The sequence below is a fragment of the Elephantulus edwardii genome, unplaced genomic scaffold (assembly GCF_000299155.1).
Source record: "Elephantulus edwardii isolate Elephantulus edwardi_28Jun2011 unplaced genomic scaffold, EleEdw1.0 scaffold00218, whole genome shotgun sequence".
Taxonomy (NCBI): domain Eukaryota; kingdom Metazoa; phylum Chordata; class Mammalia; order Macroscelidea; family Macroscelididae; genus Elephantulus; species Elephantulus edwardii.
Window position 1 is genome coordinate 2,862,389 of NW_006399968.1, and position 13,920 is coordinate 2,876,308.

The 13,920-nt window shown below is 37.2% G+C and overlaps 1 protein-coding gene across 1 annotated transcript in view; it reads right to left on the reverse strand.

Moving 5' to 3' along the window:
- The window catches only part of NVL (nuclear VCP-like), a 110,397-nt gene that overhangs the window by 25,719 nt on the left and 70,758 nt on the right, over positions 1-13,920 (reverse strand). The window contains exons 17-18 of the mRNA XM_006898060.1: positions 9,702-9,821; positions 5,846-5,945 (exon numbers count right to left, since the gene is read on the reverse strand). Coding sequence (XP_006898122.1) covers positions 5,846-5,945; positions 9,702-9,821 — 220 coding nt within the window. The remainder of the gene's footprint in view (positions 1-5,845; positions 5,946-9,701; positions 9,822-13,920) is intronic.

The window sequence follows — 13,920 nt, forward strand, 5'->3', positions numbered from 1 at the left end:
CAGGCATGGTTTTGACAATGCAAAAATTCTTAACAATAACAAATTCAAGAAAAGGAAATCTATGGGGGAAAAAAAAGAAATGAGGCTGGAAATAAAACGACTGAATTTTGTATTTACAATGATCGTTAATTGCAAATACTTTTTCTAAAAGACAACTTTACATATGGATTTCACCTGATAGGCTGCAAAGGAATCAGATTGACTACAGTTGTGGAAGAAATCATTGAAGAAGCTCAATATTGACAGTCAGAACTAAGCCAGAGGCAGACTGTGGGTCAGATCATCAATTACTCATATGCAAGTTCAAATTGTGGCCAAAGAAAATTAAAATAAGTCCACAGGAACCAAGATATATATGATCTTGAATCAATTCCACCTGAATTTTATGATCATCTTAAGAACAGATTTGAGGCAATGATAGGTTGAGGTCAATGACGGAAGACCAGAATGAGCTGTGGGATGGTATAAAGGACATCATCCATGAAGAAAGCAAAAGATCATTACAAAAACAGAGGAGAAAGAAAAGATCGAAATGGATGTCAGAAGAGACTCTGAAGACAGCACTGGAGCATCGAGAAACCAAATCTAAAAGAAAGTATGCCGAAGTGAAAGAGCTGAACAGATGATTTCAAAGGGCAGCTGAGGAGGACAAAAAAAGCATTATAATGGAATGTGCAGAGAGCTGGAATTGGAGAATAAAAAGGGAGGAACTCGCTCTGCATTTCTCAAGCTGAAAAAACAGAACAATAAATTTAAGTCTTGTGTCACAATACTGAAAGATGCTATGGGCAATATATATTTTTCAAATTAGCCTATATAAATTTAACATATAGTTCTTTTGACTTTAAAATACTTTTAACATTCTTTAGAAATGAAAATATAAACAGTATTAACAGCACAGTACTAGGTTATTTCATACAAAAACAATTTTTTTTAGAGAATCAAAATTATTCTAATTTATTCACTCTTTTCCCTTTAGCTGGAAAATTATGCTAATTATTTTACTTAGATCAACGCATCACAGTAGTCAAGAAATCAAAACATGTTGTACAGCAATGAGCCTAAAAAAAAAAAAATCAACCAATCAAAAGATGTGCTACTTGAGGTAAAACTACTTACTGTCAAAAACCTCTTTAAAGACTAAGGAGGTAAGTTCAAAGAATAAAGTGTTTCTGACTCAAACCACAGTATTTTCAACTGCTTCATATGCATATGAAAGGTGGACAATAAATAAGGAAGACTAAAGAAAAAGTGATGCTTTTGAATTGTGGTGTTCACACAGAGTAATAACTATCCCATGAACGGCCAAAAGAACAAACAAATTTGTCTTAGAAGAAGTACAACCTGGGTGCTTGTTAGAGGCAAAGATAGTGACACTTCGAGCATACTGTGAGGGGACAGTCCTTGGAAAACCACATTATGTTTGGAGAAGGAGAAAGTCTGTGAAGAAGATGAAGAGCTTCAACGAGATGGTCTGACACAGTATCACAATGATAGGAATGGCCATAACAAGAGACTCTGAGGATGGTTCAGGATAGGTAACACTCAATTTATTGTTCATGGCGTCCCTGAGTCATGGTCAACTTGCTGGCACCAAACAACCACCACCACCAAAGGCCCCTGTAAAATTCTGTCATCCATTATAACTGTCAGTCTAAAGCCACACAGTTCTAATCTGCTTTGTGTACAATGTTAACAGGTGCTCTCAAGTGAGCCCTTGACTCATGGATTCCTGCTATACAGTGAGATCAGGCAGATTTGAGCATATTCATTGGCTGATGGGATAGACAGCTGGGAGGCCTTTCTCCCAAGTCTACCTTAGTTTAGAAGCTCCCCTGAAACATACTTAGTATTACAGGAATGCACAGGCTTCCAATGGGTGGGTGAAAGCTGACCTGGAGATGCACTGGCTAGGGACCAAAACACACAATGCTATCTATGGAGCACTTAAAAAGTAAAACATCTTCAACTGTAGTAAAATACTATTTATTACAAATGATTTTTTTTAACTGTGGCAAATATAGGCGACAAATTGTTTGCATTTTAACATTCTTCACAAGTACAAATCAATGTACCATGTTAACCATTAGCATACATCAATTTCTGAGTTGTCCAATCCTCTTTAAAGCTCTGCATCTACTAAGCAGTGTTTTTCTTCTGTTCCCTCATATCCATTTGTATTAACTTACCTATGACAGGTATTTCATATCTGTCACGCATGACAGATTCAATGACTCATACAAGTTGAGTCATACAATGCTAGTGCTTTTGTGACTGATTTATTTTACGTAATGTTTCAACATGAAGCCCAAATGTGAAATGGAAAGATTTGGTGTGCACACTGACTGGGCCACCAGTTCAAGAGGTTTATTTATAATTCAGGCTTTTAATGGATAAAAAATGAAATATGATACTGTGGGTAGAAAAAAGAAACAAAAATATGAACAAAGTATAAAAAAAATACAACTCAGGCCATTTACAGGATGGCTTCCAGAGAGCAGGTGTGAACAGGGGAACTACAGTTGTTAAAAGCTTTTCAGTGTCATCTGGCTGTTAACTGATGTCTCTCCTGTGAGTTTCTCATCTTCACTCCATTCACTAACTGGACTTACAACCATACACATTTGGTTCTAATAATTTTCCAAATTTTAGGAACTGAACAGCAACAAAGAGACATTGTTAAAAACTTGATACATAAAACAAACTCGATTAGACACATAAAACAAAACAAACTCAATTATTCAAAAGAAACTATGGCATAAGGTATAGAGGAAACAAAAGGGTACTTTAGGAAAGGCATAATCTGGTGGGTGTATGGGGCTAAATTGTGGTTTTTATCATTTTCTAGTGGCAGGTTTCCTAACCTATGGAAAGGAAAAGTAATAGAATTTATTTCAGAAGGTAATGGGAAGACTAAATGAGATTAAAAACCTCAAACTCTTGGCCATCAAGCCAGATCTGACTCAGATTTCCAGGCCTGTAAACGGCACAGGAGGTGACTGATCATCTTTTCGCCTCGAAGCCACGGGTGGATTTGAACTGCCAAAGGCACAGCCTTTGGGTTAGAAGTGCAACTCCCTGTAGACTAGGACATCATAGCTCCTTTTCATATGAAATCACATATGCAACATAGTTATTGCTGTGTGTGCAGGCAAATGTTCTATTTAATGAGCACTCCTACTATTATTACCAAAGTTGCTGACAACAATGATGACCATTACTAATGACTACTGGTGAAAGGTACATTGTGTTATGTCCATTCCTAACATTACTTAACCTTTGTAATAATCTTACAATTAGGTACCACCACCACCCTCTTTGGAGGATAATGGCAGCAAGATGAAGTAATCCGTGCCCAAAGTCACACAGTGAGACTGGCCTAATCTAAAGATGGTGTTTAATTACCAAAGCCAAATTGTAAACCACAAGAAATTGCAGTTGAAATGGAATGATATTCATCAAGGTTTCTGGTTTTAATAGTGTAGTACCAGAAGCTTTGAAAATCTGCATTAGCCCCTATTCGGACACAGTCTGCAGCTACCTTAATTGCAAGATACTTGGTCTTGCAAATCATCAGCAAATGTAGGACCAATATAAGAGAGAGCTTTCCACACTATGGTGGGTTGGGGGCATGGGGTACTGTGAAGACACTGTGAAAGATAGTGCTAGAGAACAGGTGAAGAGACTGTGGTACTGCTGTTTAGTAACTGTGGCAAGGTGTAATCAGAGGAATCTTGGAGATGGAGACACAGTTAAAGGTTTGCTTGCTGGATGATCAGAATCAAAAGCTAACTTGTAACTGCTGACATAAATTTGCTAGATTGAGGAAAGCAGAGGTTTATTTGCGCTGCTGAACTGAATTTAGCCTTTCACTTATTGAGTGAGAAGCTGAATGAGGAATTGTGTATTGTTAATCTGACTTGGGACTGCTGGACTAAACCTGGATTTGCACTGTGTGATATACTTTGCCTCACTACCCTCTCCCTGCCCAAATCTATTTCTCTAATAATGCCCACAACAGTGAGTAAAGTTTGTTAGTCAATTTGCAACAAATAATGGACACAATGATCCACAGAAATAGGTATAGGAGCATGTAGGGTGGCATATCTGACCACCTAGTTATTGATATGGTATTATAGATATACTGATAAGGAAAAGTTCCCCTTTATGACATAGGTAGAAGTCAAATTCAACCTCCATCACATTGCAGCTGCTCCTTTTACAAAGAGCCATTAAGAAGAAATGAAAACTTACATCTGCTTGATGACTGACAAACCCATTTATATCCTAAAGTGCTGGATTGCTGCTACCTGACACAGTTAATAAGCATCACTATGCAGAGGCAGCTACAGGATCAAGCCTCACATAGATAGCAAAGCACTAAATAATTGTAAAGAGAATTCATTTTCATTATTTAGGAGCCAAAGTAAAAGCCACTGTAAGCACTTTCATCTTTTAGTAAATTTTAAATCCCTTGCAGAATGCTTAAGCCTAAGAAGAATGCTAAATAACAGAGCAGTAAAGGGTGAAGGGTCCAGGATGAAAAAGTACAGAGTCCCTGGTTCTTGTCTCCTAAAAGCTTTAGAGTAACTCTATGAATTCATTTCTTAGGACACTTTTATGTTAAAAATCACGTAAGAATTTTCACCTACATTACAACACCATTCAAAAGTTTAAATGCAACTTATAAACCAAAAAGTGACCACCCAAATGTCATTGTCCTCTACTGGAATATATACTAAAAGGAGTCCTGTGGCCTACTGTACAAGGAGCTGTGCTGCCAACTCAAAGGCATGTAGCTTGCGTCCACAGAAGGTGGGCAGTCGCCTGCTGTGCCATTTACAGCTTCTCACAACCTGCAGGAGGGTCAGCTCAGAGTCAGCTCTGACTCCACAGCAAGGAATTTTTGACTCTTATTAGAATGTAAGTAAACTGTAGTGTCTTTATTTCTTTTAAACACAGATTCCTTCATATGTGAAGAAAAATTGTATTCCTTTAGACAAAAAGGATTCTTTTTTTTTTATTTTAAATCCAATATTTTAATCGTCATTACGTGAACACAAGAATGGTTCTAAAGTCTATCAAGTTAAAGACATTGTCTAATAATTTACATAGGATGACTATGACTCCTTCATACAATGAAAGTGATTTGACATAGCAAACTTAAATATTTTACTGAAATTTTCATACAGTCCTTTGGTCTATTGTCTGATGTAATCTCTCTCTCTTTTTTAATTTATTCATTCATTGCTGCACATTTTCCTGTCTTCCATCCCCTAGTACACTTTGCAATGCACTTTTTCCGATTGTTGTCATACATATAATACCTAATCATATATTTCTTTTCGACCATTCTTCCTCTCACCTGTCCCAATGCAATGTTCATTGTCTATCCATTCTTTTTCTATTCTCCCTTCATGTCAATTCTATAACAGCAGTGTTTGACACTTTATTTTTTAAAAAAGCCAAACTATACTACTAAACAGATGTATGTGAAAATAATGGTTGAGATAGGTCTTTATCCCAAAGCTAAATCATAGAAACCTTAAAAAAGGTTTTCTAGATTAAGAATCACATATTTTGGAGGAAGTGGTAGTGTGGAGAAAGTATTAGCTACTTTTCCTTTGCCTTATGCAGACAACCTTTTGAAATAACTAAATTTGTAATGGGGGGGGGGAAGCAGATAGACAAAAAGGATTCTTTTGATAGCAAGCTGCATGGTCATAAATGAAGTAAGACTGCTAACAAATGTTCTGATGCCAAAGCTCTTACGCGGCAGTCATAGCCCAACTGAGCAGGCAGCACAGCTTTCAAGGTCGGAAGCTTTCAGATTTTTCTTTCTTACCTGGCCTGTTGGTGGCTGCCATAATAAACACCTGTTGCCGTGCTTCCAGACCATCCATCTCTGTGAGTAACTGGTTCACCACGCGGACACTTGCCCCTGACTAAACAGAAACAGAATTCCATCAGCCTCTCATGAGAAGGGGGAAAACAGTAATAGAACACACACACCAAAGTTATTTACACATACAGTAACATCTTTGTTAAGCTGAATAAAAGCTTCTGTCAAAGATAAAAGTGATCATCTTCTGAAGACTCAGTTTATCCAGGTACTCTTAGGATCCACAATCAACACCTCTGGCACCAGGAAAAGCCAAAAGACACTTTATATGGGGAAAATCTCCTTACAAAGACATCTCCAACATACTTCAGAACAATGATGTCAGTTTCTTTTCAATTACTTTCTAAGTGTCTGGAAGTTGGACAATGACTAAGAATGACAGAAGAATCTATGTCTTTGAGTTATAGTGCTGGATAAGAGGACTGAATATCCATAGACTGCCAAAAGAATAAACAGATATGTCCTGGAAAAAAGTGCAGCCAGGGTGCTCCTTATCTCACTCATACTTTGAGTATGTTGCTAGGAGGGGCCAGTCTTTGGAAAAGGTCAACATAAGAGAGGAAGACCTTCAAAAAGACAGACTGACACAGTGACTGTAATAATGGCTTAAGTCAGAGATGATGAAGATGGCACAGCATAGGGGGTTCAGATCTGTTGCTGATAGGGTTGCTAAGACTCCTATTCAACTCGACGGCACTTAATAACATGCAAAATTTGCTCTCATCACCCTTCTCCTACTTCTCAATAATGTTATCAAAGATTTAGATGAGGTTTAGGGAGGCTATCTGTTCAAGGTCTTGACTCTAGTGGATAGAGGCAAAACTCAAGTTTGGGGCTAGCTGACCTCTCAACTTAGGTCTCAGAATTATTTAAATATCTGCTGTTGTTGTTAGGTGCTGTTGAATCAGCTGTGACACATGATGATCCTGTATACAACAGAATGGAAGCCTACCTGATCCTACACCAGGATCACAACCACTGTGGTCCTACTGCCCATTGCTGCAGCCGCTGTTCACCATCTGGTTGAGCATCTTTCTCTTTCTCCACAATTAAACACAGTCTCAACTTTAGAACTCCAGACTCCCCAGAATATCAAGTCTTCTAGATCAGGGAAATATGACAGAGCATGTGGGACACTATGGTCTGCTTTTCTGTCCTTGAAGCATGTGCCAACAACTGAGAAAAAGGTTCAGAGAGTTGGTAAAACAAAAGATGCAGAAAAGTAGAGGAAACAAGAAAAGTTGTGGTTTCTTTTCTACATTAATTGGCTTGCTTCAACATAAATGCTACATACATGTACTGGTGATGAGGAGTTTAATCTACTGATTTTTCCAGAACAAATATTTGGGCTATCTATTATCACTTCTTATTCATTAATGAAGAAGATTCACTAACAACCTGTGATACATGAAAGATACAACCTTGCTCTAAGTGAAGAACACATGATGCACTAAATAAAGATAAAAATGATGGCTTCCAGGATTAGACAGCAACAGAAAAAAAACCCCAAAAATCTTCTCTACTATGACAATAAGAATTGCTATAAACAGAAAAATATTGCAGTTGTATTCGATGTCATTTTGCCTGAAGCCACCATGGAAGCCCACTCAAGAAATCAAACAGGATATTGCACTATGCAAATGCATAGCAAAGAACCTTATAACAGTGTTAAAGACTAAAGATGTCACTTTGAGGACTAAGGTGTGCTTTACCAAAACCAAAACCATGGTATTTTCTATTGGTTCTTATGCATGTCAAAGCTGGACAATGAATAAAAAACATTGAACAATTAATACTTTTGAGTTATGGTGTTAGGGAAGAATACTGAATGTACTACGGACGTCCAGAAGAACAAATCAATTTGTCTCTGAAGAAGTCCTGCCAGAATGCTCCTTAGAATCGAAGATGTTAATATTGTCTCACATACTTAGTGTATATTATCAACAGTGGCTAGTCTCTTGAGAAATCCATCACTCTTGATAATGCAGAAGTTCAATGAGAATGAGGAAGCCCTTCAATGAGATGAAGGGATACTGTGCATTCAACCATGAGTTCACATAACCAATCTCTGAAGGTGACAGTGGACAGTGTTTTCTACACAGAAGGGTCACTTCACTATTAGTTGGAACTGCTTGATGGCATCTAAGACCAACCACATTATCACTCATTGGTAGCTTAATGCTAATAATTAAAATACCAAGAGAAACAGAACTTAGAATTTAAAAAACAACAACACAAAATTACTAGATTAAAAACGTAATAGAAAAAGACAAAACCAAAAATCTTAAAATCACTAAAGGAAAAGATTGGTGGAGTTTACTCTATTAATGCCTATAAATTTATTTAAATATTCCAGTAACAAAAAAGTCAACGGATATTAGAGGCAATTAACATTATGTTTGCCAATAAAACGGACACACATAAAACATGGATCATTAAGGACTGCTGACAATGGTTTGAGAAATGGTTATTTTTATATACTGCTGGTAGACATATGTATCTTGTGATTTTGTGAATGGCAATGTTGTTGTTAGTGTATGCCACTGAGTCACTTGGGACTCATAGTGATCCTATGTGTAACAGCTCTGAACGTGGCCCTATTCTGAGCCAGTCTCATTAACTCTGACACACTTACCCTTATTACCTCAGTTACTACATCAACCCATGTCATTCAGGGTCTTCCTCTCCTGTGCTGTCCCTCCAAACTTTTGAGCATGATGTCCTTCTCCAAGGACTGGTCCCTCCTGGCCATATGCCCAAAGTATGTGAGATGGAGCTTCAAAACCCTAGTCTGTAAGGACAAACCTGGTTTTATCCTCTCCAAGATAGACTTATTTGTTCTATAAGCAGTCCATCATATGTTCAAGACTTTTCTCCTGCATCACAACTCAAAGCCATCGATTATTCTTCTGTCATCCTTAGTTATTGTCCAGCTCTCTTATGCCTAGAGAGTAATTGTGAAGACCATGGCCTCCATTAGGTGCACCTTAGTCTCTAGACTTAAGATTGATGCTTCTCATGATAGTTTGAATGTAGCAGTATCTTTCAAAATATATTATGTATACACATTCACCTCAGAAATTCCACCTCCAAACCTCTACCTCGCATTCTTTAACATGTGCACAAAAAATATGATATAAATATTTACCAGTGTTTGTCGAACAAAGGACTAGAAACTCAAAACACTGACTGCAAGCATATCAGAAATGATGAGGATGGTGCAGGATTAGGCAGAATTCAGAGATTTAAAGAATGGTGCAGGATCAAGCAAAGTTCACATTTATTGTATGCAGAGTGGCTATGAGTCACAGCCAACTAGAGACAGCACTTGAAAACAGCAAACAGGCATTTCCAAAACAAAAAACTCAGTCACTAAAAAAACCTATGGAGTACATAGAGTAGACATGAGCCAGAATCAGCTGAAATAGATTGTTCCTATCCCTTTTATGTGCACACTGTGTTCAGACACATTCTGTTGTGTCTGAAGTATCCATTTACGTTCCCCAAATACTCTCCTGGACGAACCAAGAGTTCTGGTGGTTTAATGGGTAAGGAGCTGTGCTGATAACCCAAAGACAACTGGTTATAATCCATCAGCTGCTCCAAGGAAGAAGGATGTGCAATCTCCTCTCATGCAATTTACAGCTCTGAAAACCTACTGGAGGGTCAGCTGTGAGTTGGTTCTGACTTGACAATGAGTTTGGGGTGCATGATCTCTGGGATACCTTTTAAATGTCTGGTTTGGAGCTAAAGTTACAAATAGTGCTTAATCTGTAAGCCACTAATCTATGATTCTCACCTCACGGTCTGATCGTCGAGGGCATAAGGCATCCACTTCATCGAAGAATATCACACAGGGTGCTGAGTTCTTGGCTCTCTGAAAAACCTGTCGCACAGCACGTTCACTTTCACCAACATACTAGACATACACAAAAAGGAAAGAAAATGGAGAGTTCATCTTTGGGGTTCAGACCAAGTTATGATGACAAGTTATGCTAGTAAAAAAAAAGTATCAGATAAACCCATATGGAACTGCTAATATTTAATATTTTTTTTAATCCACAAAAGCTGCAAATTTAACGGAATAAAATTAGTCAATGCTTAAAATTATGACAAATGTCTTCATTCATAAAGCAAGAATTGCCTTATGGGGTACACACGTCCTAGGAAAAAAATTTCCAGAAGTGTACTGTAGTTTAGAAGTGATCTCCTCAACCTTATATACCTAAAACACCTGGTAGTAAATTTCATTAGTTTAACAGAATTTTAAATTCTCACAGGATAAAATATATCAGTCACCGTTGGAGGAAAAACCTACCATATAGTTGTCAAAGGAGAAATTTAACAAACTCGATCATAGCCATAAGATTACCTGAGAAATACAACTCTACATCAGCAGATATCACTATATGAAAAGCTACATGTAAGGACTTAGTTTTGTTTTTAGTATGGCATTAGAAACTGTTCTTAGAAACTGTGAAGCTAGTTGATGATGAAAAACCAGTTTTTTCTTAAGAAATTGGTTAAATGGTCAATAGACACATGAAGAAATGCTCAACATCACTGCTAATAAGAGAGATGCAAATCAAAACCACAATGAGATACCATCTTATCCCAGTATCAGTGGCACAGTTTAACAGGACAGCAAGGAATAAATGTTGGAGAGGATGTGGTGAGATAGGAACTCTTATATACAGTCAGTAGAACCATAAAAAGGTACAACCACTCTGGAAGGCAGTTCTGCATTTCTTCAAAAAGGTGAACATGGAAACTCCATATGACCCAGCTATTCCACTTCTTGGAATATATCACAAGAAAATGAGAACTGAGACACACAAATGGAGATCCGTACACTAATATTAGCTATAATAATAGCTGCATTATTCACCACAGCAAGAACACAGAAACAGTCCAAATGTGCAATCACAACTGAATGGACTACATTCACACAGTGGAATACTACGCAGAACTCAGAAGCAACAATTTTGAAAAATATCCATAACCTGGGAGAAGCTGGAGAGCATTATGCTGAGTGAACTAACTCATTCTCTTAAGGACAAATACTGAATAAGATTATTATTGTAAAAATAGAAGGATAACTAGTAAAACATGTAAGGGAACTGAGGGGGTAAGGTGTGGGAGCAGAGGGGCAAGACTGAGTAGGGGTGAAACCACAGGGTTACACAGTGTGGTGGGTAAAGAGAAGGGGAAGGAAATAGGAAGGATCTGGGTGAAAACAGTGTAACGATGGACAGGGTTCAATGGTGATTAATTTTATAAAACATAATGCATGGGAATGATTGTATGAAACACAGTGTGCACAAAGAGTAGTATATGATCTTTGTAAGCAAACTAATATAAAATAAAAATAATAAAGAGGGGAAGTCAGTATTCTCAAAAAGCTACCAATATATGAAGAAATACAGAAATAAAAGGGGGGGGAGGAAATAACAGCTAATGTTAAAAAAAAATCTGTTGTGGGGAGAGAAGTGCAGCAATGAATGAATGGAAATACAAAATCTCTGTAAATGTTCTTTAAAATTATTTTAAAATTTTTTTTAAAAAATCTGTTAACTAAAACAGAATCAGAAAATAATCTGTAGAGTGCCGACTATGCCGTAATGACTCTGTGGCCATGATGAAGGAAGGCATTTAGAGCAAGACTACTTCACATTTAATTAGAATAGAACTCTTTCCTCACATCTCCTGCACTATTCTCTCTACTTTTGCTTATTCTGCATCTATTACTTAAAATGTTTTTCCAATCTACCTCCAAATAGTGCTTCTTCCATTCTGAAATATCCCAATTTCCCTTTCTCCCCATTACATTCCCTTCTTTGCTCTTGTTGCACTTTTCACTGTTACAACAGCTGAGCTGTTCTGCCTTCAAGGGACTGTATTACAAGGTCCTCTGAAAACAGGTAATGCCATTATCAGCCAGCTTTTTCTCTATCACAACATCCTAAGCAGTGTACAAATATAGGTGATTGATCTAACTGCTTGAGAAATCAAATATGACAAAAATTGTGTTTGAAAAGCTGAACCGAAATGTTCACTAGATATTTTAAAAGGAAAGATTATCAGTGGGTTGGAAGAGATAAAGTTTCTGATGATGTAGAAGAGAGCAAGGAGACTCCAGATGGAGGGCCCTAAACAAAACTATTAGGTAAAAGGAATTTTCATGTGGAACTCATTTTCAAATTCTCATGGGATCCAGATTTTCTGGAGCCACTGAAGCTGGATGAACCCATGAATTTAATGCCCTAAGATAATCTTTAAACTTTAAAACCAAAAACATACCTTAAGACAAATTTTATACCACAACAGTTTGGTTTAAAAAGTGAAGCAAAAAAATTGTCTGCTTAAGCATTATGCTGTTTTAGGAATGATTTTTATGAGGTCACAAAGACAACAGAGCAGCTGAACATTAGATGGGAAGGTTTAGGTGAAGTGAGTTCATGTTAGTGGAGAAGGAACAATCTGGAAAAGGAGGGTGATGCCACTGAATTGTCCATGGCAAAATCATTAAGCTGATGTATGCTCTACTGTGTATGTTTCCAACAACAACAAAGATAAAAAGTAAAACTAACCAGAGGTAAATCAAGTCAGGAGAAAGACAAATCATTTTGAAGGATAGATGAAAATAAATTTTAACAAAAGCAACACTGATAAAAAATAACCAAATGAAATAAAATCCTGCTCTTTTAGTCTCCTTTCTTAGTAAGAGAAAAGCAAATTTTATTATTGAGCAAGTAATAAACTAGAATTTGAAACATGACCACAATCCACCAAAGAAACTGTTCAACTTGGCCTTTGAAAAGAAACAGTCCAAATAAAATCATGCTTTTCTTACCTTTCCTTATTTGCCATTCAGTTTATAATCACTATAATCTGCCTTTAACAAACACATTATTAAAATTAGCCTCCCTGAAGTTACCCAACAAGCTTCTAACGTCCTGTATGTTAATGAGTTCAATGTTCCACTCTGAGTGTCTATTCTGCTGTCAAGTGTACCTAAGTCTTGGGTCTCCTCCAATCCCTCATTAATCACTTTCTCAGAGGACTTCTTCTCATGCAATGTACTTGTCCTAAAACACCTAATCAGTTGTCAGGTTTTATTGATTTAAAATTTTTATATATTTTGTTATTAAAATAGACACACACAGCACATATTCCCCAATTTGACAGTTTCACATTTCCTCCTCCTACTGGACTTCACTGTATCTGTCTTTAACCACCTTCACTATCCTCCAACCTCTACCTACATCTGCCTTTGAAATTTTTCTGCACATCCAGCCTGAAAGCCAAATAAGACACATTTCTCTTCATATCTACCTTTGAAAGTGTGCACAAGGATATATGTATATAATGATGTATGTCAATCTAAATGTTAAAAAAAACCCTGTTATTTTTTAAAAGGGTCATTACATTCAACTTCCACAACTCTGAAACAAGAATCACATTGTGCCGGGCTACCGCGACCTCTAATAAGGATCACAGTAGGAGGTCCTGACTAGAGTAGAGGAATATGTAGAGAAGAGTCAGAAACATAAAGAGGATCAGGCTTATGGGTCCTATAAAGACAGGTGGGCCTTGGTAGCTTCTCAACATGGAACAAAAAATTCACTCCCATAACTTAATTTTGACCAAAAGAACAGACAGTGCCTATAACACCAGGAAGGCACTCATTCCTCGGAATAACCAATCACATGGATTCTAAAGGGCAGCCTTTACCCAAGGAAGAGGCTAGGAAGAGGTAAGAGGTTTCAGTCATTCAACGGAACACCAAAGAGAAAATTAACATCATCTACTTGTATGAAATTTCAAACTGAAGCTAAAAAAAAAAAAAAAATTAAATCAACGAAAACCAAAGCTCAACCTTGAGTCTATCCCTCCTGAGGTAAAGAGCATCTCAGGAGCAGGACTGAGGCCTTAGACACTAATGAACAAGGACAAGATGAGCTGGGTGAGGATATTAAGAATATCATCCATGAAGAATACAAAAAGTCATTACAAAA